The sequence below is a fragment of the Oculina patagonica genome, chromosome 11 (assembly GCF_052425735.1).
Source record: "Oculina patagonica isolate OP01 chromosome 11, crgOcupat, whole genome shotgun sequence".
NCBI lineage: Eukaryota > Metazoa > Cnidaria > Anthozoa > Scleractinia > Oculinidae > Oculina > Oculina patagonica.
This window is the reverse complement of record NC_135768.1, coordinates 20,770,595-20,795,919: the sequence shown is the minus strand read 5'-3', so window position 1 is coordinate 20,795,919 and position 25,325 is coordinate 20,770,595. Positions and strand designations below refer to the sequence as shown.

General features: G+C 39.5%; 1 protein-coding gene across 1 annotated transcript in view; it reads right to left on the bottom strand.

Moving 5' to 3' along the window:
- Window positions 1-25,325, bottom strand: part of LOC144630099 (kalirin-like) — a 93,598-nt gene that overhangs the window by 1,619 nt on the left and 66,654 nt on the right. The window contains 32 exon segments of the mRNA XM_078488386.1: window positions 480-779; window positions 1,456-1,731; window positions 3,256-3,283; window positions 3,739-3,892; window positions 5,081-5,143; window positions 6,760-6,801; window positions 6,975-7,011; window positions 7,357-7,561; window positions 8,099-8,206; window positions 8,761-8,908; window positions 9,052-9,097; window positions 9,582-9,623; window positions 9,898-10,075; window positions 10,778-10,918; window positions 11,344-11,379; window positions 11,493-11,570; window positions 11,668-11,811; window positions 11,962-12,051; window positions 12,504-12,573; window positions 12,726-12,829; window positions 12,922-12,988; window positions 13,189-13,571; window positions 14,474-14,672; window positions 15,261-15,384; window positions 17,748-18,009; window positions 22,510-22,573; window positions 22,812-22,890; window positions 23,067-23,154; window positions 23,244-23,345; window positions 23,570-23,716; window positions 24,035-24,070; window positions 24,891-24,968. Coding sequence (XP_078344512.1) covers window positions 480-779; window positions 1,456-1,731; window positions 3,256-3,283; window positions 3,739-3,892; window positions 5,081-5,143; window positions 6,760-6,801; window positions 6,975-7,011; window positions 7,357-7,561; window positions 8,099-8,206; window positions 8,761-8,908; window positions 9,052-9,097; window positions 9,582-9,623; window positions 9,898-10,075; window positions 10,778-10,918; window positions 11,344-11,379; window positions 11,493-11,570; window positions 11,668-11,811; window positions 11,962-12,051; window positions 12,504-12,573; window positions 12,726-12,829; window positions 12,922-12,988; window positions 13,189-13,571; window positions 14,474-14,672; window positions 15,261-15,384; window positions 17,748-18,009; window positions 22,510-22,573; window positions 22,812-22,890; window positions 23,067-23,154; window positions 23,244-23,345; window positions 23,570-23,716; window positions 24,035-24,070; window positions 24,891-24,968 — 3,919 coding nt within the window.

Here is a 25,325-nt window from a genome sequence, read left to right as displayed (position 1 = left end):
TATTGTTTTTCTTTTCTTCTTTTTGTTATTGCCTGTGTCTGTCGTTTAGTCACCTCCGCTTAGACACCCCACGTTGGTCGTGTTGTTCAGGAGCCGTTTTCAGTGGTTGGGTTATGGGTATGTTTTGTTCTTTGGGAAAAGGTGTGGACGACTCACACCCTCTTCAAAACGGTTGATTTGGTTTTAGTCACTAACTTTCACAGTTATACTCGGCTGATACGTTTGATCAATATTCAACAATCCTTTCAACCCATCCAGAACTCAAGAAGGGTTGAAAGCATTTCAACTGAGAAAGGCTTGGAAAAGTGTTTACCATGGGACATTAAACTATAACCAAATCAACTGTTTCAAGCAAGTTTGACGTCAGTTGAAAACGTTAGTCGATTAAACCAACTCAAAACTGCCACGAAGAAAGCTAATATTTGTACCCATTTGTGCTTCTGTACAGAGATCAACCATTATTCGCAGGAAGGACTTACCGCTTTCAATGTCTAACGTTATCGAGTCCGAGATAGGACTGGGCCGACTGATGCCGATCTCGTTGTTAGCACTGACTCGGAACTGGTATGTGGCACCCGGCGTCAAGTCGTCAATCAACGTACTGTTTCCCGCCACAAATGGCACCGCTGCCTGCCACACGCTCACCCCAGTCTCCTTGTACTCTACTGTGAACGCCAAGATTGGCTTTCCTCCGTCTAACTGAGGTGGTTCCCAGTGCAGCACGAGCGAGGATGACGTCATCTCTTTGACGAAAGGTTTCGAAGGCGGTTCAGGGACACCTGTGAAAGAACAAGTATTTACTGCCGGCTCAAAATATTAACCGGAACACAAACATTTAACTTGAAACGTGATGCACGGCAGTGTTCGAAATCTCAGTCGGTAAGAACGACGGAAAATTAACGTCATCCAGAGCCGACTGGGCCTGCAGTCAATTTTCTGCGGGTACTTTGGGTATCACGACGAGAAATCAATAGGCCATTTCCGAGTTACTCTTTGCCTCTGTTTCAAAACGACTCTACGTGCGAAACCATTCAAATGGAAATGAGTTTCACCTACAGGTCCTTTTTCATGCGAACCAAACTCATCTTCATTTGAATGGTTTCGCACGTAGAGTCGTTTCGAAACAGAGGCAAAGGGTAACTCAGAAATGGCCTATTGACACCACTTTCGTGCAATGGCATCTGTTTCACACCCAAAATGCCTTTTTCAAAACGAAACTAAAACCGAATTTTTTTTTGGACAGTTATATATAATACATCTGGTAAAGTCCCTTTGCAGCTGTGGGTCACGTGACCCACCGCGGTCAGGGGTGTGATCAAAACTGTGGACCTAACTAAATTTTTCGTGCTCTTTCAATTTCTAATATTGTTTAAGTCGTATCCCGTAATTATAGCGCAATGTTGGTCGTGTGACCCCCAACCGCAAAGGGCCTGAGTCAGAGTCTTTTCTTTTTACCTAAAACGGCCACATAAGCTGAACACGTGATACGGCGTGACCCGCACGTGACAGAACACTTGTAGTGGCCTGTATCAGCTGTCTCTGTTGGCGTGACGTCCAACGCAAGTGTACAGCCGTCGTTAAATTGCGTGACATTGTCGTCATTTTCTATACAATGCTGGTTCTTAGTCCAGGTCACCGTGAGGGGGTGGGTGGGGAGTGATGATAATTTGCACTGGAGTCGTAAATGATGGCCGCTTTTAACACTGACGTCATGAAGGACTTCGTGGAAAGCTGGCGGCGTGAAAGTGAGAACGTTGTGCATTGTTAGTTGGGTTAGTCCAAAGCATAAATTAACAAAACAAATCTGTTAGTATGTTAGCTTTAACAAGGGGATATAAAGGGGGCATTATACTACGTTTTCAGATTTTGAGTGTGCAACGTAGGGAAGTTTCACGCCTAAAGCCCCATCCACACTGACCCGGGTAAATTTGAAAACGCATCTTTTTTTACCCGGATAGGCCAACCGTCCACATTGAAACGGCGTTTTTGGTCACCGAAAACGGAGCTTTTAAAAAACGCTCTCCAAAGTGTGTATCGTTTTCAACTTTACCCAGGTTAATGTGGACGGAAAAAAATTTTACCCGGCGTTTTTAAAATTTCTCCGTTTTCAAATTAACCCGGGTCAGTGTGGACGGGGCCTAAGTTTTACCGTTAAAACTCTCTGTTTAGGGGCGACAGAGCTAGTTTCCATTGGAAACAACTCGTGCAATTGAAGTAAGGAGTCTGTTGTGCGTGCGAAACCGCACGTACTTCCGCGAACGGGACTTCTGACGTCAATAGAACGAGATGTTTCCAATGGAAACTAGCTCTGTCGCCCCTGACAACAGCAGAGTTTTAACGGTAAGACTTGGGCGCGAAACTTCCCTCGTTGCATACTCATTTGATAAGGGTAGTACCTGAATTTGAATGAAATTTGAGAAAAAAACATTTGACACCACCAGACAGTTGACCCTCACGCAAGAGCACTCCAGGTTGTCAGTGGACTGCTCTGGTGTCCATCTACCAATTTTTAGCCAAAAAATTTTTTTTGCATTCCTTGATAACACGAACGAGATATTTCCGTTAAAACCGTGTTAAGCTGTGAAAAAACGACCTTCGGGTATAACGTCCCCTTAAACAAACTCGTTTCCCCTCTCCACTCTAAATTCACCAACGTAATTTCCATCGATATAAAATGCATTTCAATGCAACCTAAGTTCTATTACCAAACGTTAAAGTTTTTAATTAATTTTGTGGGTATTTCTATTGGTTTTCTTGTGTCTCCGCCAATCAAAAATCAAAGAGCTGCACGTGCAATTCGCTGGCACGTGGTTTCTCCTTGTTAACACGAATTATTACAAAAAGCAGCACAGAGATGCGTTAAGTTTATTTAAAAAATCTTAAGATTGGTGACGCCACAGCGCTTACACTGAAAGCACTGTTGTGTTACAGACTACAGCGGAATTCTTAAAGGTGTTTTAACTTAACACATATTAACCGTTTGTGTGAAAGAAACTTAAGCCACGCCAACAAGGCTAAGGAATGATTGGAATAAAGGCTGTGCTTTTACGTTACATTACGTTAGATATTATAGCGTGCTTTGTGCTTAGTGCGGCTTTTATTTTGCATTTTAAAGGAAACAGGTTTCAAGAGAATCACGTATGAAGTACGTAGCTCTGAGTAGCTAAGAGAATTGCTAACTATAAATTAAGCATGAATGTATGTGTACTGGCAAAAGTTAAGGAACATTCTGCCAAACTTAATCGATATACTTACTGATCTCGGTAGGGTTTCCTTTTTGATTCTGAAAAGAAAATAACCCAGGGTAAATTAGTTTGCGTAAATGATACTAACATACAAGAGTTTCGGTGTTATATTTTACGCGCAGCGTGTCTAAACAAAATCTAAAAAAAAAAAAAAAAAAAAAAAATTTTTTTTTTAAATTATTTTTTTTTAAATATTTTTAAAAAAATTAAAAATTTTAAAAAAAAAAAAAAAAAAAAAAAAAAAAAAAAAAAAAAAAAAAAAAAAAGGCAGGCCAAAAAATAAGAAAAAATAAAACTTACACCCTCTAAACGAAAGAGATCGCTGTCAAACTGCTTAAGGTAATTAAACAGACTTTCAGTAACACAACTTACAGCAATGCAGAAAGATTTCACTTCGTCATACAGTTTTCATAATTTTAATGGTATCGAAAATGGCGGGGGCTGACTAGGGTCCTTTAAAAAAGAAACGAAATAAAAATTAAAAAATTCTTACCGTGGACGCTGCAGGGACATCGTCGTTTTCATGGTCGCTCCCTGCAGTCAACTCTGTACGATATTTGTCGATATTCTGTTTTATTTTGTTGGAGAACGCATTTAGATACGAGTCTTTCTGTTTCTTTTGTGCACGCCGAGCTTTATCATCACTCCTGTAAAACAGAAAAAAAAATTCATTTACCATTACTTTACGTGTTTTAATGCACAAAAATCTGGCTTCTGAACAATTTTGGCTTCTTGTCACGCAATCTTTCCTTATAAAAAAAATTGCGTGACGAGCCGCAAACGTTGCGTTACATTTCATCATGTCATAAAGAGTCACGTTATTGTTCTCTTTTATATCCCATCACCTGAGTAATGTTAGTACGTTTTTTCCCGCCACTTTTTGACCGCTAGACGTTCGATCCAGCGATTACTTGATATGAGAACACACCGTGTTGTCGGTGCAAGAGAACATGGTTATCATACAGGGTTATGGACTGTACGTATGTTTAACTACGACGTAAAACGACTGGATTCGGCGTATGGATGATTGACATGGTTAGAATAGCGCGTTATGGTTAGTGTTATGGCGGGCACCGCTGGAATCCCTGAACAAATCAAATGAAAATAATTTTCTCTTTACAAGCACGATCACGTTGAACAGTAACGCTGCAACCCGACTAGTGTTCACAACAGCAGTTTTCCACCTTCAAAGCGAGTTTCATACTAAATAATGGAGGACTTAAACCCTGTCTTACGGATATTAGCACACTTCCCTGGAAAAATAGGAGCCGGAAACCAAATTCGTATTATGAAAATGTCGCCAAAGAATTGATGAACATCAATGAACAATTTTGATCACGAATTGCTAATTGCGTTTTCATTGTAATCAGTTTTGAAGCTTTCACTAAAAAGACCGTGTCCGTTACCAGCTTCAAGGTGGTCTGAACGGATCAGATATTGCTTGCTTCATTAAATTCGTGTAGCATGTTCTAACCGATCCGATCGAAAGTACAGTCATCTTTAAGCCTTAAGGTGCAAAAATTGAACCAATCATAATTTGACTTTCCGGCATTTTCCCGCGCTTCGCCACCGCGCACCGGTTAGATATTTTTCCCGCGCTTTGTGATCTGATACGTGCTTTCCCGCGCATGTCATCGGTTGCATAGTTTCCCGCGCTTTCCACCGGCTACACGTCTACGCTTCGAGTTGTGATTGGCCAATTACAAATTTTTCCGCCTCCATGATTGGCTAAAACAACTGCACGTGTATTCAGGGTTAATAGGATTCCAGCGGTGTGTGGTTAATGCATGATTACAGCAGGAGAGCGTAAGTTAAACATGCAACAGCAAACTTACGTATTAAAGCTCCGATTCCGCGTAATAGACGGAAGAATCTTCTCTTTACTCTTTCTAGCCAGTCTAGTTGAAAACAAACAGCCACAGTTTACACTCATGCACTGCAGCTAGTTTTCAACGTCTACCAGTCTTTTGCACAACTTACAAACAAGAAATGGTCTTATAAAACCTACGGGGGCAATAACTTTACACAAACCCGTTCCCACGATATTTTTTCACCTCGCGTCCTGGAAACGAGTTCAACCTCATTCTGAACATGACGCTAACCTCGTTTTTGTTTAACTCGTTTTGACAACGAGGTTAACCTCGTTTCCAGGGGGAGTTGAAAGAAAGGCCTTGGAAACCAGGTCGACCTCTGCTTTAAACTTCATTTTAAGCTTGAACTATAGCAGTTTATGCCCAAAGCTGATTTAATTTATTCGCATTACTTTAAAGCAGCAAAGAAGCGTTTAAGCGTCTTAATTAATCCATACCAGTCCACACACACAGCATCTGATATCAACTTAATTTCACACTCAACTCGTTTCATCTAACGACGTAAGTTCACTTAAAAAACTCACCCAACACCAGCATTCATAAGCAATCACGCCACAGTATTAATTTTAAGTAGCATATATTACACATTACAATAGCTTAAGATAGCAACCTCTAAGCCCCTCGCACCGCCCTTTGTTTAACATTTGCTCGCTGTGGAAGGAATCTTCAAGGTATTGTAACTGTAACACTGGCTGGCTGGAGTGGCGAGACAGATGAGGAGTTCTTAACGTGTAAAACGTCCAAAAAGAAAGTGAAAAGAGAAGGAAAAGTGAAAGTTCCTTAACCCTTTCCTCTTTTTACCCCATGCAGAATTATATTAATCAACTAGGAAGGACGGACCATTATTTTCTTGGTAAAGGGGGTATGAAAATTTTCCTCTGCACACCTTTTTTTTAGTTTATGCACCTCTGCAAACATTTTGTTTCGAAATGCAAACTATTTTTTTTTTGTTATACATATCGTTTTGAAAAAATCATTTTTTTTTCAATATTTTTCATCCCCCCCCCCTCCCCCCTCTTCTCCAAAAAAATAATAGTCCGCCCCTAAAGGTAGGGCGATCGCGACGTTAATCTTCCAAATATTTTTTCTCCTTACTAAACGTCATACAATTCATCATGTTAGAGCAGTTTTCAATTGAGTGTCGTAAAACCAAAACCAAAGTAATTACTCCGCCAATCACAAAGGACACAACAATCCAGTGAACCAATCAAAACTCGAAGCAAATACATGTAGCTGGCACGAGCGCGGGAAACGTGCGCGAGCGGTCACGATGGTTTTGGTTTTATTCTGATTGGCTGAGAAAGTGGCGCGAGATTTTAAGCCAATCACAAAGCGCAGTAATGCAAAGTGAAAACCGCTCTAGTTGTGAGAATTTGGTATTACATCAAGACAGTATCTCCTAGTTGATGATTTACTTTTTTCTCATTACCTTTCTGCATGACAATGTATTGATATTGTAGGGAGAAATAAGATTTTGGTCACAGCTTTTTGTCACACAAGGTGAAGGTTTATATGAACTTGGGTTTGAACAGCTTTCAACTAAAAAACAATAAAACTTCTTCAATTGCTAGCAGTCTTAGATGAAAAAAAATCAAAATTAATAAGCAAACAGCAAAAAATAAAATACTAAAACAGGGACTTACGTAAAACTCTCATGCCTTGAAACCTTTTTCCTTGAAAACGTTCTGAACACGAACCAAAATAACGAAAGTCAAACACTCATGCATCTTAAACTGAACATGCCATAGGAAAAACTACAGTAAAAAGGTATTTATAAAGAGGAAGCATGCAATAATAAAATTTCAACATAAAAGACCACTGAACAAGGCAAAAAAATAGAAATCAGAGATGCACTTACCCAGCCGTTTTCTTGGGAGAGAGCGGAGTGTCTGAGTCTGAAAGCATAAAAACAAAATATTATTAAAACAGCACTGTACAACATATTTTGACTGTACAAGTCTGTCCATATTGTAATCCTTTTCCATCCTCGCCATCGTTAGTCATCCTCACTTCCTAATGGGTTCCTGTCATTTGTAGAGTACTGCTCTACAAAATCAAACCATTATTGCTGGGTATCCCACGTGCAAGCCTCGCGTTTTTAACTTTGTCCATATTGCAATCCATTTCCATCCTCGCCATCGTTAGTCATCCTCACTTCCTAATGGTTTCCTGTCATTTGTCGAGTACTGTTCTACAAAATCAAACTATTACTGCTTAAAACACTATAAACACAGACAAACCTTCCACATTGTTGTTAGCTTCTTTTCTAAGAATCTTGGCGGGCACAAGCCCGAGCTTATCAGCGGTGAAGTTACAGACGTATCTCCAGTTCTTGTCATGTTTCTTGTTCGACACTAAGTACACAACTTCACCTTTCTTCACAGAAAGATGGTCTTTATCTTTAGATTTGAAATCCTCCAGAACCACGAAACGCTCTTTATTACGCTGCAAAACAGGAAAAATATGAACTGTTAGTCACGCAATACTGGTCACGGATCACGCAACACAGTCACGCACCATGCAACGTAGTCACGCATCATGCAACGTAGTCACGCATCACGCAATATAGTCACGCGTTACGTCTTGTGGTCGTGAAACTAGAGTTTTGTATTTTGTAACGTATGAAGAAGTGTGAGACAAAGATTTTAAGACGGAATCCACTAGGAAGCAAAGGAAAGATCCTATCGTCACCCGGTAAAGATGTAAGTAGGCAAAAACAGGTCGAGTCAGCTGGGCATACGGTGCATTTCGTCGCGATCGTGGAATCGCGGAACTTCAGTGTGATGTGTGGTGTTGTGGTTCGGTGGCAGGCTAGGTGGATCGTTCGGTCGAGTCACCTGGGCAGCTTCTGCGATCAGTGGTTCAGCGGAACTTCGTGTTGGGGTGTTGGGATTTCCGTGATTTTGAGCAGTACAAGCTTGCATCAGGTGTAGGGCTTGTCCCCTGTCCGATTCCTCAAGCAATTACAAAGGTAATGCTCACCGAAGCAGTTGGGAAAGGCGACGTTAGATCTTCCAGAGACTGAGCGGTCTCAAGGGCGATGAGATTCATGTGTTTAAGACGATTGGTTTGACTGGATGCGACTGGTATCTAGAGAAAAGCGAAAATGAATAAGCTGAGAAGTCTAAGTAATACGTGCACTACTGGTAGGGGGAAATAAGCGCTCAGAAACATCCAGCTTATAAATGTGAATGAAATGATAGTTTTTCTTTTTCGATAGACGTTAAAACTGTGAAACGTTCAAGAAATAGTTCACTCAACGCCTCAAAGACAAGAGTATGGGTTCAAATAAAAATAGTGATCCCAGCCTTCTCGGGGAGAGCGAGAGAGTTGATGCGTTGTAAGAAATCATTCTTTCACATAAGGATGCTCTCTGTTGTTCATCTCTAAACTCCACGTGGACTTGTTAGATTTTCGTTCAAGTATATGAAAAAAGCTATTTAGCTGCGTGGTAGTTAGAATCGCTGGAAGTCTTCGAATTTGCGGTTCAAGAAACAGTTAGGAAAAGAATAAGCACCCACAAACTAAATTAAACGACAGTTCTACACAGACTTCGAAACGACCTCATTACAACGATTGCCATTTCAACCATAAACGCGCAGCTGTTAAGAAATCATTTCAATGACTGTTTGATTGTTACTTACCTGCGATGGTTTCTTCAGAGAACCAGTGTCAGGAAGGCTAAGACTGTGCCCACGATTAGCTGAGGTTGTCAGCGGTAAAGTAGTGCTGCTTGATGGTGTCACCTGACCTTGTGTCGTCACTGGTCCCATCGGATTCAAGGCTGGGGGACTGGGGTGAGAAAGAACTTTGCAATCAATTTTGCGAGTCAGGCGATCACAGATTGATTAAACATATTTTAATGTCGACCTTCATTAGCAAATTTGCAAGGTCCTAGCCAAGATTATATGTATAAAGAGTATTATTCTACTTACATGCCGTTGGCTTGCTGTTTTTGATATTCGATTGGTCTTTCTAAAGCTGTGAATAAAATAATGAAACAACAATAAGGATAACTGTTTCAATGCACAGTTGTCCCTTTTAACACCAATGTTTTAAACATTGTTGGTGCCACTTTTATTTTACAGAAATTTGAAGTCACAAATACCTGCAACATTTATACAAGTTTACAAACTTTTGTTAAAAATCATTTTAGGAGATTTTAGTAACATTTTATAGGGGTTTATTTTCTGCGCACAAATCACATCAAACTTATTTAGAAACTTATTTAAAAGTCGACGGGTATAATACGGTATTACTATAACCAAATTTGTTTAACAAAAAACGGTCACACTTCTATTTAACGTTCAAGGCTTACAGGGATGTTAAGACGAATTTAAATTTTTAAGTAGAATTGAATTTCCGAATTTTGATCCAAACTTCAACGGTTAAATGATCGTTTTAATTTTTTAGTTTTCTACCTGTCTTTTATCTTATTTAAAGGGGTTAAGTTTTAATTTCAAACCTTTGTGTCCTTGGTTTAACATTTGACCAGCCTCAGATGATTCTGTATTAGTTAGATCAGAGTTAAAAACAAGGTTAACAACAGCTCAAGTAACATTCTCATAGAAATTATACACACAAGTGTGTCTGAAAACTTCCATCATCTTTATTCCTTGTAGTCGTAAAAGCTTCCCCATCTTTCTTGTAAAGATCAGAAATTGCGTTCACTCTTATGCGCTTAAAAAAAAGCGGGAAAAAAACTGGAAAAATTTCGTATGTGTATTGCAAGTTAAACTACCAAAACCGAGCGTCTTGTTCAATCTTCAATTTCTCCTTACCTATAGCAAACGCGCGTTGTGATTCTTGAAGCTTCTTCAGCGCTTGTAACCAGTCCTTCTTCTTCTCTGCTGAGCTCGCGGTCATGGTGAAGATGGCCGCGTCGGGATCTGAGCCGGTCCAGATAGCGAACGATAACTGATCATCACCCACACCTTCCATGTAATGCATGTGATTCACCTGAAGCAACACAACATAGAATCTTTAAAACGTCTTTTTTCATTGATACTAAAATCTGTTCAAATATTAAAACTTTGCCTGGAACCGAATCTTAGGCATGTGACATCGTGAAGGTCAAATTGGAGAACACAACAATGATATTTCTATTCCTCGGAAATTTTCGAATTGTTCTCAGAAATCTTCGGGAGATCTTAGGAGACGTTCGGCGCACGAGCCCATATGGAATTGAGATCAACTTTTATCCACTTCTATCCACTTCTTATTGTTTCTGTATAAGCCACTATGGTCTCCGTGTAAACCACCAATTCTAAGCTTTAAGAAATTTCTATATCGTATTTTCGGAAAATATTTAAAGAAAGTACTCCGACAGCAACAAGCTCACGTGAAAACATTCGAGAACGCTGACTGGACAAAAAACATCAAAAGCATTTCGGAAAACACCAACCAGAATTTGCCAACATGACATACACAACAACTTTTCACTCCCAGAGCCAATTTTGGAGACATGAAATTTAGTTCTAACTTTTGAGTCTGTGATTGATATCCTCTGGTGTTACCATTTAAAATAAAATGAAACCTCTTTGGCAGCCTTTTGTATGGTACCATTTATTTTTCAATATATAACATCACGAATTTTAGGATTTTCTTGAATTTTGAATTTTTGGCACTCTTGGGAGTTAAAGGGTTAATGAGACGAATTACCTTGATACTGTGTCTGTAGATGTACACAGTCCAATCCTTCTTCCTCTCAAAAGGTTCACTGAAGATCATGAGCTGCTCAAACAAGAATACTTGTCGCTTGCACGGCTTGCGTGTCTCTGGGTCGGCAACAGTTAACGTGTCCTGAAAAGTAGGAGAACCTCAGTTTAATACCAGGGATGGTTAAGATAGCAAGAGGCGAGGGGAGAGATCGTAAGATAGGTTCGGGGAAGGGGGGAGGAGATGGTAAGTAATTTATCACCAGGGAGGAAGAGAAGAATGGTTTAAAATGTTCAACTGCGTGTGACGACGTAAAGGCGAAGAACTTTTACGAAGTGTTTTCGGAAATCTTCGGGAGATCTTCGTAGACCCTCGGTAAACGAGCTCATCTGTTAGAGGTAATGTGGTACTGTGGTATTGCGTAACAAGAAAGATAACGGTTTAACATAGTTGTAAGCTGAATGAAGTAAGATATTTGACAAAAGCATAAAAGATAGCGTTGTTAGTTTCTTTGGATTTTACTGTAACACGCTGAAAAGACAACAACCGTTATCTGGACGCGAAATTACCTGCATAATCAGTTGGCCCTGAGCTGCAATCTTTCCCTATAAAAGAAAAGATTTACACCGTGTTAAAACAAAACACAGTAAAAAAAAAAGCTTAAAACACGCTTATAAAAAATGATTAAAATTTAAATAAAATAACAAGATTCCTTTACCGTGTAACCCTCCAGCATTCCAACGTTCATCATATCATTGGCTTTCTTAGGCACAACATACATAATATCTAGCGCTTTCTGCAAGTAAGAAACAAAAACAACATTTCCTCAGATTTATAGATATTCCAAAGATGGCGGCCTAACGGTTTGTTATCAGAGAAGGACTGGGGCTCACCTTGAGTTCAGTAGTGTCCAGTCCCGCCTTGGCGGTGTACTTCACGAAGTCTTTTAGGAGCAGTTGGTACTTCATGATTCGCTGAACCGGTTTAATCAAGTAATCCTCGACTCCAAGCCGGTAACCGAGACGCTCTGTGACTTCCTGAAAAAATGATCAGCACAAAAGATCAGTAATTAATGTCTAAATTCTCCCAAAACTTTAGCAGACAAAAGCATGCAAGTTGTAAAAATTATGATCCGATTATGTGATCAAAAAAAATATAGTGGACAGTTAATAAGAAAAGCTACTCACCGCAAAATATGTATCCTTAAACTCGTGCACGAGGGTCATAGATTTGGGTTTATTCTGGCAGTAGAAAATGTAAAACTTGAGGTACCGCTCCTGGAGAAATAAAAAAAAAAATTAATTAGTTATAATTTTAACAACGAGGACAACACTGAAAGACGGCGACTCCGGGAGCTTCGCGTGCACAGATATGGCTTTTTACGAAGTTGGTTACTTTAAACTGGGTTCCTCTTCGACATTGCACTTCAATGGGTTGCTTTTTTAAAGGGTTTTCATTCGTGACTTTGTCCATGAGCGAGCTTCACGTGTAACGGGGGGGGGGGTTCCGGGAAGTTTTTAAAATTTTATTAAGGTCCAAAAAAGTAAAAAATTTTTTTTTTTTTCGTGATTTTGTCTATGCGCGAGCTTCATGTGCACTCAAAGGGTTTTCACTGTACTGGTTGCTTTAAATTGGTTTCGCTTTCGTGAATGTACTATAAAGGATAAAATGAACAACTACCGGCTGCAACAATGGAAGAAATTATAAGCACAAATCACTGGGAACTTACAGAGCTTAAGAAACAAGAAGCCAGCTTCTCGGGGGCATCTTCGCACTTCTCGAGTTCCCTACAAAATTTACTGTAAAGAGAAAAAGAAAATAATGTCAATTGCCATTGTAAGGAAAACCCCAAAGCGGCTGATTAATAAACACACTGACAGTTCGTTCGCTCGCTCGCTCGCTCGCTCGCTCGCTCGCTCGCTCGCTCGCTTAATCGTTCGTTCATACTTACTTTTTGTGCCATTCGTAAATCTGTTGTATGTTGCCAAACAGCACTCGAGTCTTTCCTTTCAGTTCCTCAGGTGTCTCTGGTTTGGCTAACTCAGCAATAAATCCCTGCAAAAACAATTTCAAAATAAATGTTGTCAATAGGCCATGAACTAGGATAGGAATTTAGATTTTGTGAGATTAAAACCGGAAATTCTTACCTCAACAACTTCACCAAGACTTTTTACGTAATCTTTTTCTGTTTGAATGAGTTCCTTGAGGACAAATCTAACGGGGAAAGAAAAGACCAAATAAGAATTGATCGAAGAAAAAAAAAACATTGCAAAAAAAGTGACGCTAATAGGCTTGATTTCCGCCGCCTTCTCGAGTCCGGTGAAAAGCGACTGGAAATCGAACTTATGACGCTAAGGAAAACAAAAAAATCAGAAACATAAAATCGTGCGAAAGGTAAAATAACTCTCCCTTACGTTCTTTTCTTGAGCGCAACAGCTTCAGGATCATTCTGCTCAGGGACTTCCGGAGCTGGCGTCGTATCGCTCTCAGCTTCCTGTTCCCCAGTCTCCTCTCCTTGTACTTGTTCTTGGTCTTCGTCCACTTCCGGTTGGGGCTCATCTTGCTCCTCCGGATCCTGCCCCTCTTCGTCATCTTCCTCCTCCGCCTCTTCCTCTTCTGCTGTCTTATCGTATTCATTATCAAACTCCTCCTCCTCCTCATCATCATCATCATCGTCTTCTTCATCGTCGCTTAGATGTAACTTCAGCTCTCCTTCGCTTGTGGATGGCTGCACTGGCAGAAAAGCTGTCCCCTCAGATTCTGGGTTGTTCGAATCTCCGTTTTCTTCTGGAATGCTCTGAATGGAAAAACAAGGAATAAAAAAACTTGATCAAATCCAATTTCTCCTTGCATATATCAATACAAAATTAACAGCAAGGGTTATGGGAATTACGGAGCTGATAAGAAAAGCTGTCCTGTCCAATTCACCGGGATAATTTGAATCTCCTAGCTCTTAAAACTGGAATACTCTGACATAAGAGGACAACAGGCCATAGAAAAGCTGATCGGAATCCGATTTCTCTTTAAAATATATCAATACAAAAAATTAGCAGCAAGTGCTATGAGAACTACGCAACTGATGAGCACTGCAAACTGATTTACAGTGGAACCCCGATACAACGAACTCCATTACAACGAAGTCACCGGTATAACGATAGCTTCACGTCCCCTATTTTTCCGTGAAGTCGTGGGCGTTCAGTCCGACGGCCCCATCTTGCGCGCGCTGGGGAGGTGCACCCCGTGGTGTGGCGGTGTGGCGGGGGTTTCCGCTCTCCCCCCCCACGCTATGAGCATCCAGCCCAGCCACCCACGGGGTTTTTGCACTCTCCCCAGTTTTCGCTCGCGTTCGTAAACCAAGATGGCGGCCCGTCACTAACCACGTCTCTACGCTTCACGAAAAATAGGGGACTGTGAACAGTCAGTAAACGAAAATGTTCTTCACCCCGATTAAATTAAGTTACAGTAAATAAACCACTGTCACTGAACTTTTTGTTGAATAGATCGGTTCTCTCGGTGGTGCTACAACAATAAGATAACTAGCTCTCGGTTTCTAGCTACTTTTGATAGTTGGTAAGGGGCGCCGATAAAAACCTCGAGCTTGCCGTCTAAGTAAACGGCCGACACAATTCGCCCACCGTACGCTGAATCCCATCCCTATACCTCACTCATACAGAAACTTCCCTACACAGTACCACTTACTCTGTGTGTTGTTTGTGTCGACAGAATCTCAGCAGGTCTCAACAGCAAGTCAATATCACTCTCACTGGCCCCCAGGAGTTGTTGAAGCTTCTTAGACCCACCCCCTGAGGCCTTCTTTGCCATCCGTGTGGGGGTCCCAGGGGACTGGTCAGGAACAGGCTTGTTTGTCATTTTGATTTTACTCCATGACCGCTTCCTGCTTTCCAAAAAAAAAATTTGAAAGATCAATATATACTCGCTACTTTTAATTTAGGATATGGTACAATTTTGAGGGGATATTTAGCACTTTCAATTCATTAAGTGAGAATATTTATTCTTTTGGTTCAAACTTTCAATCCTTTGCATGAAAACCTCAAGTGTGTGACCATTCAAATGAAAGCTATTTAGCAGTACTTTCATGTGGTGTTGTTTGTTTTTTTCAGTATTTTGCAAAATAAAAATTTCCGGGTTTTTCAATTTTGGCAAGGTTTAAGGACTTTCTAAAATAGAATATAGCGATATTAATGGCAAAATCCGATTTACGTTAAGCGTACGTTTTTGCTAGCAATATTGGCCATGCTACACCAATATCGCAGACGCATATAGAGCGCCGTAATTTTCCAAATGTTCTTTCTCCAATAACTTCCTTCTCAGAAACAATACAGAACTTCAGTTTGGGCGCACTGTTTCTTTTTACCTAACCCAAAATCTCACAATATTTCCTTGTTCTTCAAGCAAGCATACTTATTTTTCTAAAACCACTAACATGTCACAAATTTTTTAACTTTTCTTAGCAGAAGTCACTTACCGAAGAGAGAGCTGTGGTCCCGATCTGGACCGCCGGCGGACTGGAGGAGAGCCGCCATTATTGGCCGGTTGGCCCTGGTACCAAGAAGCTGTGGGGCTGTCAGATGAGGACAGTGATACAGAATCTGTAAGAGAACGCGTTAAAAATGAGCCTCATTCGAAACACTGGCTGGAAAACGAAACGGATGCTTTCGAGCCATGTGGATCGAAACCTCTTTGTGGGTTCACAAACGGAAATAATATGAAAAAACACGAGGGTCTTGTTTTCGGTTTAGAACAAAAGTTTGAAAGTATATTTGTTAACTCACCGCAAAAAATAACTTACATGTAATATATTACGTAGATCCTTTAGATTATATTAATATATTCTTTGTAAACTAAAAGAGATATTGATATTAATATATACGATTCTTTCTTATCGAAAGAGTCACTTGGAGGCCACACAAAATGTTCTAATATAACTTAAGTCGGTAAGAGTAGATTAATATGATGAGAAAATGCGATAAAGGTCAGTAAAGCCTTTCTACAGTTGTTTACTGTGAAATGGTCTTCATGCAAACTTTCCATCTGAACACAACAGATCTTCCTACTTCAGTTGCAAGCAAATTCGTTACCGAAATAGATCGATGCTACAATTTGTCTTTCTTGTCATAAAACAAACGGACAGGGCCGGGAGATTAGAACAAAGAATGAATACAATCTTGCTGTAGACTCAGAGGTCTTTAATAAGGCTCTTAACCAATTTCCTGTTGTGTGTAGTACATTTCAACGACATAGTACTTCCTTCCGTTCAGTAACATAACAGTAATTTTCACTTCCAAAAAAGTAATTTGAAACGATTCCTAAACAATTTTTCTCCATGTTTAAGCTTACAAGGAAAACGTCGAGCGTACTTTTCAAATTTCTGTAACAAATGTGTAACTCATACAATATGTCCAAATTATATTGTAATTCTTACTTCATATCATAATGAACTGGAAATGTTAAAGCTGACAGCGAAATATTTAAGCTGTAAATCCCTCTAAATCCGTATAAAAGCAAACAAACGAGACAAAACTAACGTTTTTTCAACTTGCAAGAGAAATTTCTGCTATTTACTTGAAATACAGTAAAGAACTGTTTTGGAATTCCTTTTTTTGCTCGTCACGAGAAATTTTAATTTAATATTCAGATTATTGACAAAACACCGGAGAAGTAATGAATATCGATTTTTTCCCCTTTTCTCTCTCATAAATCCACACAAAACTAAGTAACCTTCCAATTTGTTAGAGAAATTTCTGCTTTTTACTTGAAATAAAGAACTATTTAGGAATTACATATTTTTTGTTCGTAATCAAAAATTATCATTAAATATTGACAAAAACCAAAAATAATGAACATAGTTTTCAGTGTTTTTCCTGCCCTTTCTCATAAAGAACTGCCGCAGAGAGGAAGCGAAAGTTGATGATTTCACTACTATTCCCGTCTATAAAGGAAGTTCACTAATTATAGTCCGCATTTAATTTGGATCATTACGCCAATATCTTTGACGCACATTTGATATCATTAATTACAAAGGCGAATCACGGTTTGTATTGGAACAACAGACGTTCTCTGGCGCTAATCTACAAATGTTGAACAAATGCCATTATCTATGCCCAATAAGCAGATATTTACCGGCGAACCACGAAAATAATACTTTGAAATCTTCAGAAAAGTATTCTACAATGGTTAAAAAACACTGGGCTTGAATATCTTTGCTGTACAGTGATGAAAGACGCCACAGATTTTTTATTTCGCTGTCTGACCTAACGAAGACATTAAAATGGCAGCCATTAATAGCGAAAACTTCCCTAAGTGGGAAACGTCGAGTAGAATGATCATTTTGACACCAAACTAAGAGAAATCTTGTAGCATTGGAAATATTAATTTAATAAAGTATTTAAGCATAAAGGAAACTTAAAACACAAAAGGTTTGCATAAACAGAAAGGCATCTTACGACCCTTGTATAACATGTCACATTCCGAAGGTTTCGGTATTCATCAATAGTGCAGTATATATCCCTTGTTTCCAATGAAAACATGAACAGAAATGGTATTCAATGAAAGAAAGGCGAATTAAAACAATGTGTTGAGACACAAGAACTTCGACAAACAAAACCCACTTGTTGGGAAGATTGTAGGCTCGTGTAGTTCAAACATTACTTTCTCGTTCTGTTGTTGTTCGTGGCTGAATGGAACTCAAAGTCAACAATGAACAAAGCCAAACTCTAATGCAAAGCTGTCAGCTTGTGCATCAAAGCGAAAATCAAAACCCTTCACTTTTGAAACAAGCCGTTTCTAGCATGCAACTGTTAAATAAAATTGTACATCGATTCTTTTTGTCAAATACACACTTTACAGACACGCAATGCAGCGAACAATAAACTAACGCCGACAGATCACGGTACGATAGCAAAGTCACACGATGCGACAATTGCGAGCAAAACTTCGTATACATTCGACTTACCTTCGCTACTCGAATGCGATATGTCCGAATGTCGTTTCTTCTTCGGGTCCCGATCGTCAGATCGTTTCAGCGCGTTATGAGGCGCCCATCCTTCGCTCGGATTCAACCCTTCATTCAACAGCAAGCGAACTCTCCAACGCGAGCTTCCATGCGGCTTCACAAGAACTTCGACAAGCTGACCTTTCTTCAGCGAGATCTCTTCGTCGTTCGCAGCTTTGTAGTTTTCTGTTACCGTCCAAACATTGTCGTTGAATTCGAGCACCTTAGAGAAAGAAACTAGTTTAATCGGGGATGTAGGATAAATAACCCAAGGCACTTTACTCTTCAGCATGATCTTGTATGCTAATGCGCGACCCTAGTTTGTGTACATGGAACATTGAATATGCGAATTATCAAAATACGTTACACTTCAGTGCATCGGTATGGTAAAAACGCGTGATGTTATCGTGAGATCCGGTTGCGCTTAGAGCATCTTTAATACAGTTACTCTGTACAAATTAATATCCCTTTTACTCCTAAAAGAGGCCAAGTTCAAACTGTAATAAAAAAAATCCTAAATTTCATTTTTGTAAAATATTGAGAATCAACATCTACCACATGAAAGTACTGCTCAATAGCTTTCATTTGAATGGCCACACACTATGGTTTCATCCGCAGACTTCGGAGTTTGAACCATATGAGTCCAGTCAAAGGCTTTAACAAGTACTTAAAATGTACCGATGGTATTATATGTTATCTCTCGCGCCAAACCTTTCTTCCGACTAAAACCGTGCATCGTCTCATTCCTCAAAACAGCACCGCTTTCGAAAGGAAACAAAACGGCGCCAACGCAATTGTGTCAAATTGTGCATGTTTTACTCTCAGCCACAATCACGCGTGGGTACAGACAAGAGTATTTAAAGAATAGAAATTAATTCCACTATTTAAAATATACTTAAAAAGTCAAGTTTTGGTTGTTTTAAAAAGGCGAATGTCTGTTATGTAACAAGGAATGTACAATTCGACCTTAAAGGTGTTCGTATATCAGCATTTGACATCTCGTAAAGATTATCTTTTTCCTTCTAGAGCTAAACCCGAAATCGCATAATTTCACAATCAAATCATTGAGTGTAACCATTCAAATTAAAGCTATCGAGCAGTACTTTCATGTGGTATCCTTTGTTTTCAATGCTTCCCAAGGGGAAATTTTACAAAATTTGTCTAATTTGTACTTTAAAATTTTTGTTATAGTTAACAAGACAAGACAAGAAATTTCCAGAAATCAGCTTAAAATAAAGTACGTGAAGTAAATCTCGTTTCTCTACAAAACCTTAAACGCTAAAAGTAACATCTTAAACACATTGTTGAAGTCGAAACAGCGCTAGTTAACACTTATTTTCAGACTAAACAATGGAAAAGTGCAGACAAACAAAGTCACGCAGGCTGAAGATTCCATTAGCTGATGCATGTCTATAAATATACCTCAACTCAAATAGTCCTTCACAGCAGAACAATCTCTTATGTTTAGCAAAACTTTCCAATAGCTTCATTTCGCGGCTGTCTTTTTCCTTTTTCTGAATTTACGCAAACGAAATACGAAAATTCCTAATTTGTAGTACAGTTAGAACATTTTAGTAAAATGCCTCAGTTATTTGTGGCAATTCAACGGAAGTCGTTTGCTCTTGATTGTTATTTGGTCTGTAAACTTAGCGAGTCCTTCAAGCTACGCTACCATTCAATAACAACATTACAGGAAGCCAAATTTTCTGCCTTGTACAATTTTTAGAAAAGACGGAAAGGCAACACACACAAAAAAAAAACGTGCGGTTTTGAAAACGACCATGTGGAATAATTTAAAACGAATGTTAACCTCGGAAACTTCTGCTACACGCTATCAAATAATCAAATTTCAGCAGACGTAAAACGATTCTGTAGCGCTGCAGCCAAAAACATTAAGAACACGAACGAAATACGAGAACGCTCAGCCACGTTGTAAAAATTCCAAGACAAAACAACACAAAGCTTAATCAATACGAAACTCTCAATGAGAACTCTGAGCGAAAGGTTTTTTGTCCACTTCAATTCAATCGAATTAAGGACTGTTACAAACTCGACCAAGCCACATAGTGTAGTCATTAACTATTCATTCAAAAGTTTCGAACTCATTAAATCGGTCAAGAAGTTACATATTTTGTTACCTCTAGTCTAGAGTAAACTTCGTGCATTTATTAATAACACGCGACGCTCAGAATTAAAATATGCGTGATAAAGAACTCTGATGAAATGCTAAAAAAACATATCGACAAGGAAGCAAACTCTCGAACTTTTCTAGTACTGTTTATGAACGCGTATAAAGCACGACACAACACAATGAAGGGAAGTATTCTGCTCGCACATGACCTGAATCTCAACAGGAAAGCGATATCATTTCGCCACAGGGTTCGACACGAGTTCAGCGCGATTTTATAAACCCCAATCACACAATTTCACCGCTGATATTGCGTGGTCAAAATATCTTATCATTTCACGGACAAGAAGCATCAAACCACGACGGAATATCCGTATGAAAGATTTCTCCCACTGTTCATAAACAAAGGATGATCGAAAGATGATTAAAGAACACACAAACATTACCTTAGGGTCCAATGTTAAAACCTGTCGCTCAAAAATCAGAGGTAGGCTCGAAAATTTCGGTTTAACTCGCCGAAAACGCGGGCTATTCATGCTCGCGAACCATCGATCCAAGATGGCGACCTGAATACTAATAAATCATGACGTTGAAATCTGGAATATTTCACGGTCGCAAAAAATAAATCTCTCATTGCCTGTGTCGTCATCAACCCATCAAATTCGTCACGTAGGGCTAATGTACCATCAACAAAATGAAGAAATCCGTATTTCGCTGGATTATTTATAAGCGCACGGATCATCGCAATTACTGAGAAACACTGCTGTCTTCTTAGAAAAGAGCTCAATCTTCTTAAAAATTCAACCAATCATTGGCAAAGAGGTACAGCCATTAGCGTGACGGTTTTATAAGTCACGTTCATTAATCAAGGCGGAGGATTATGTCATGGAATGGTAATTATGAGCAGGGCGTAACACCGCCTTGCTAAGATAATCATCTAAGGAGTTTAAACGGCTTATTTGTAATGGTTAAGTACATCCAGTAAGAACCTTATCCACGACCACTTGGAGATAGCGAAATCCTCTCAAAATAGAGCAACGTTTCATGTTTGGTTTCACGATTTTTTTTTGGACGCCAGTAAAGGAATGCAATTAGAGGTAAAATAATGAGCTGCTTCCGGGCAGTTCGTGTGCCCCAACTCCCTAAAACAATCGTGTACAATTTTCGAAATGCTTGAACCCAAACCAAAATCCTTGACCAAAATTTAACCAGATGATCGAATTGCAACCTTAGCAAACCATTTAATCCGAACTGTCACGAGATCAAGAATAGAAGTTACAGAAACAAATACTAAGTACACAGTCCATCCGAGGCTAATCCTCAATTTAAAACTCTCAAGTGTGATCAAAATGTAATTTCTTGTAACAATATCAATTCAAGGACAAGGAAACAGTTTATGGGAATAAGGAAATTCGTCAACTAAGGGATATTTTTTTGATGGACTACAAAATTCTCAAAACGAACATTCAAAGAAATGTAAGAAATAAGTAAGGAGAATTTATATTTGTAGCCTGGGACTCAAAGGCTCAACGAGCATGGATAGATAGCAAAAAATCGCGACAAATGGTGCATGGATCACAAGGGTTTTTAACGCTTTTTTGGTCTCTCTCCAACTATTGTTCTCTAAAACCAAAGCTGGAAATAGGAAAACCGGAGGATTGTTGTGAAATCCAAGAAATATAATCCTTGAATTTCCTTTTCCAAGCATTGTTCTCTGATGGCGGAACTCGGAAACGAGGAAAACGGTGAATTGTTAACAATTAAAGGAACTATAACGTTTTCAACGACCAAGAGCTTATGGAAATATTCTCTATTCCTTCTAATTTTTGTGGGGGGGGGGGGGGGGGGGGGGGGGGGGGGGCGCCTCCCCCCCCTGGGGGCGGGGTGGGTTCCCGGGCCCGGCCGGAGTTGTGTGTTTTTTTTTTTTTTTTTTTTTTTTTTCTCTCTCGTTGTTTTTTTTTTTTTTTTCTTTTTTTTTTTCCCCCCCAAAAAAAAAAAAAAAAAAATTTAAATTTAATTTTTTAATTTTTACTTTTATAAAAAGAGCCCCTGGCCCGGACACGGAGGGTAACCCCCCCCCGCGTATGGACTTTAAAATTATATTTACATTTTTTTTAATGCGGTCTTCTTATAATTGTCTTTAAACAAAACCACAGTAATCACTGAGCTTATAACTAAAGGAGCAACAAGTGGAATAAACCAATCACAGCTTAAGGCAAAATAAAAAAGCAACAGGCGGCAAGTGCGGGAAACACGTAACTAACTAGCGGTAAATGGGAGAAAACATGCAATCGGTGCCCAGTGCGGAAAAACATGCAACCGGTCCATAGCAAGCGCGGGAAAACATGCTACCAGCCCCGAGCGCGGGAAAAAATCCAACCAGCCCCAAGCGCGCGAAAATATGCAACCACTGCCAAGTGCGGGAAAATATGCAACTGGTCCTAATCGTGGGAAAACAAGCAACTGGTCCTAAGCGCGGGAAAAGATGCAACCATCGTCAAGCGCGGGAAATCATGCCGCCGGTTGCAAGCGCGGGAAAAGCAAATGCGGTTTTTTGCCTGCTTGTATTTCTTCTTGTATTTTTACTCGCCTTACCTTTCCTTCTGGGAAGTTATCGAAGTCTCCAGATATGCTATCATCTTCAACAACACCACTCTCCCTATAAACAAGTATAAAACACGATTACTTTCAACTGTACAAACTCCTTCAAAATCCGCAGGGAAACCTAAAAATGACAATTTCCTAAGGTAGAAAAACACCAAAGACGTAAAAATATACGTAACAGAAACAAGGATGGCTGAGGCTTGGGGAAGATTTAGATAGATTACGAGCACGGACAACCATGACAAATTACAGGGTAAATTTTTTCAAGATGAAATTAGGGTCTTCGTTCATACCGGTCAGCAGCTTTCTCCTCGCGGCTCTTGATCGAGGCTGTAGTGGTCACAGAACTTGTTGAGCTCGTCATAGACGTGGCTGCAATGTGAAGTTAAAATATCGTCAGATATCGTTGTTTTTGACTCTCTTTGTACATATTTCTTTTGATATAAGTTTTAAGAATTAAGTGGTAACTTCCTCTTCTAGTGGTACAGCTCTTACAAAGGAGAATATTATATGCTGAACGAAAAGAAGACAAATGCATATAGTCTTACTTCTTTCTCTGAGGGTCCCAAACTGGAACTGTTGAATGACTTCTCTCAATTCCTTGACCCAGAGGTGTTTAGTCTCCAAAGATCTTGCCTAGAGGAGAAAAGCAAGTTCAAAACAGGTTAAGGGCAAACACGGGAATAATACAATAAGATGCACTAATAATTCCGGCTTCTACTCACCTTAATGACGCGCTTATCCTCGGATTGTGGCGGTTTTCCAGTCCACACCGCAAATTTACATGAGTCCTCGGCAATATGTTCCGTAACTCCCAACTCAGGAGTCTACAAAGAAAAATAACAGAAGTAAATAACAAGCTCGATACCGGCAAAAGTGCTTTCTCAAAAAAACTTGCTCGCGAGGCACTGTGGGAGTTAAATCTTGGCTCGAACCCGGGCTGCTCGATCCAAAATCGAATCTGCAAACCATTACGTTGGAGAAGCCATAACGCTCTATTCTGTGCTGTAGTGTTTTATTCGCCCTATAGCGATGAAGTAAGGGCATTTACCTTGATTTTGCTCTTGTACAGATACTTGATTTTGCCATCAGCATCTTTTGTTTCCTTGCTGAAGAGAAGAGCTTGCTCGAACAGGAAGATGTGGCGTTCCTTTCCTTTTCTTCTTAGCTGCTTTGGATCGAAGACAGTGAAAGAGTCCTGAAATAAATGAACACTCGTCTTAGCGTTGCTGACAAAAAGTTGGGAAACTCAAGTTTGCAAAGCCCCCCGTTAAAACACCCGTGCGTGACAGAACGTTAAGTTCGTGACAAGAAACCAAGCGTGAAAAACCCTCAAAACCTCAAACAAAGTAACTGCGTGACTTTAAAAGTGCAGTACAGTATGTAAATACATGTATGGCATCTTTTCAGATGATCACTTGAGGGGGAAGATGAGTCTTTTTGCTGCCTGCACGTTCACAAAAGGAATATCTATAAAATCAGTAACAAAAAAAAAAAAAACAAGTCTTCCAAATACCTGTAAAACGACTTTTCCTAATAAATCGATGTTTTCCTGAGAAGAGAAAAAAAAATGCAATTTTAGGATTCAGTAAAGTAAAATAAACATAGAAGTTAATTGACCAAAAGTAATCATTTAAAGTAAAGTCGAATCACAATTCATAATCTTCCAACATAATATAATTATAGTGCAAACGACTTCTGTACGCGGTTGCATTAGTTGCAAATAAAAAACTGGCTTTATTGCAGTAAATGTACTTTCTTAAAATCATTAATCATGCTATCAAGTTAAAACAAAGAGAATTACAACCGTGACGGTTTTATTTCTCTGATACTCCTAACTTTTAATTTGAATGGAAGATAAATCAAACATTCGAGACAGTGTCTCATCAAATTTCCAAATTAACACCTCAAATTTTCATCAAAACTATCTCCGCTACACGTCGTATCTCGGAGTTTGTAAAAGTAATCAAACACTGTCTCTCGTAGTCCCAATCGCCTTCACAAGTACAATTGTAAGGGACCCATTTAAATGCCTCGTGCAGTAAGAGGCACGCGACTGAACAGTATACAATGAACAGCAAAAAACACAACCGGCATTCAGTAAAGTTCGAAGACAAAAAGCTAAATTGCGCTAGATAGCAACTAAGTCCCTGATTCGTGTCAGTTACGAAACGTTACCAGGAATGCGGAGCGTGTCTGGTTTAAAAGCCTGATAAAGTAAGCAGCAATTTCATGATAACATACGCCAAAATAGCTTCACAGTAAGATCTATAAAACTCAATCGCTAGCACTGCTAGGAAATTCCGTTCCACGTCGAGATAAACTCAAGCGCAAGTGAGTGACATTTATCTGAAAAACGGGATAGGACTTACATCATATCCATGAAGCATGTTCACATACATGGCGTCGTTTGCACGTCTGGGTACACTAAGCATTACGTCCAAACCAGCCTGGAAAAAAAGGATAAAACATTGAGCATCAATAAAACCCACCAGGATAATCAATTTATCTTCTGTCGCCCCCGTATAATTTGGCACCCCGTGGCGCCAATGTGTTCGAAGAAGAGAGCTAGTTAATTTTAGTTTTAATTCTCTGAGTGGCTTTGCAATAATGACTTCTGTAACTTTAGCACAAGAGCTTATATCTGAAAACGGCTTAAAAGTGTCTTTCGCTGCGTAAGGTTAACAACAACGAAATTTTCACTTTTGAATGCATAACGGAGTTGAATGTTATTCTCGCCAGTGGGTGAAAAGCAAAACAATTCATTCCAATCAAAGCGAGGAATGAATTAACAAACAAATTGTTCA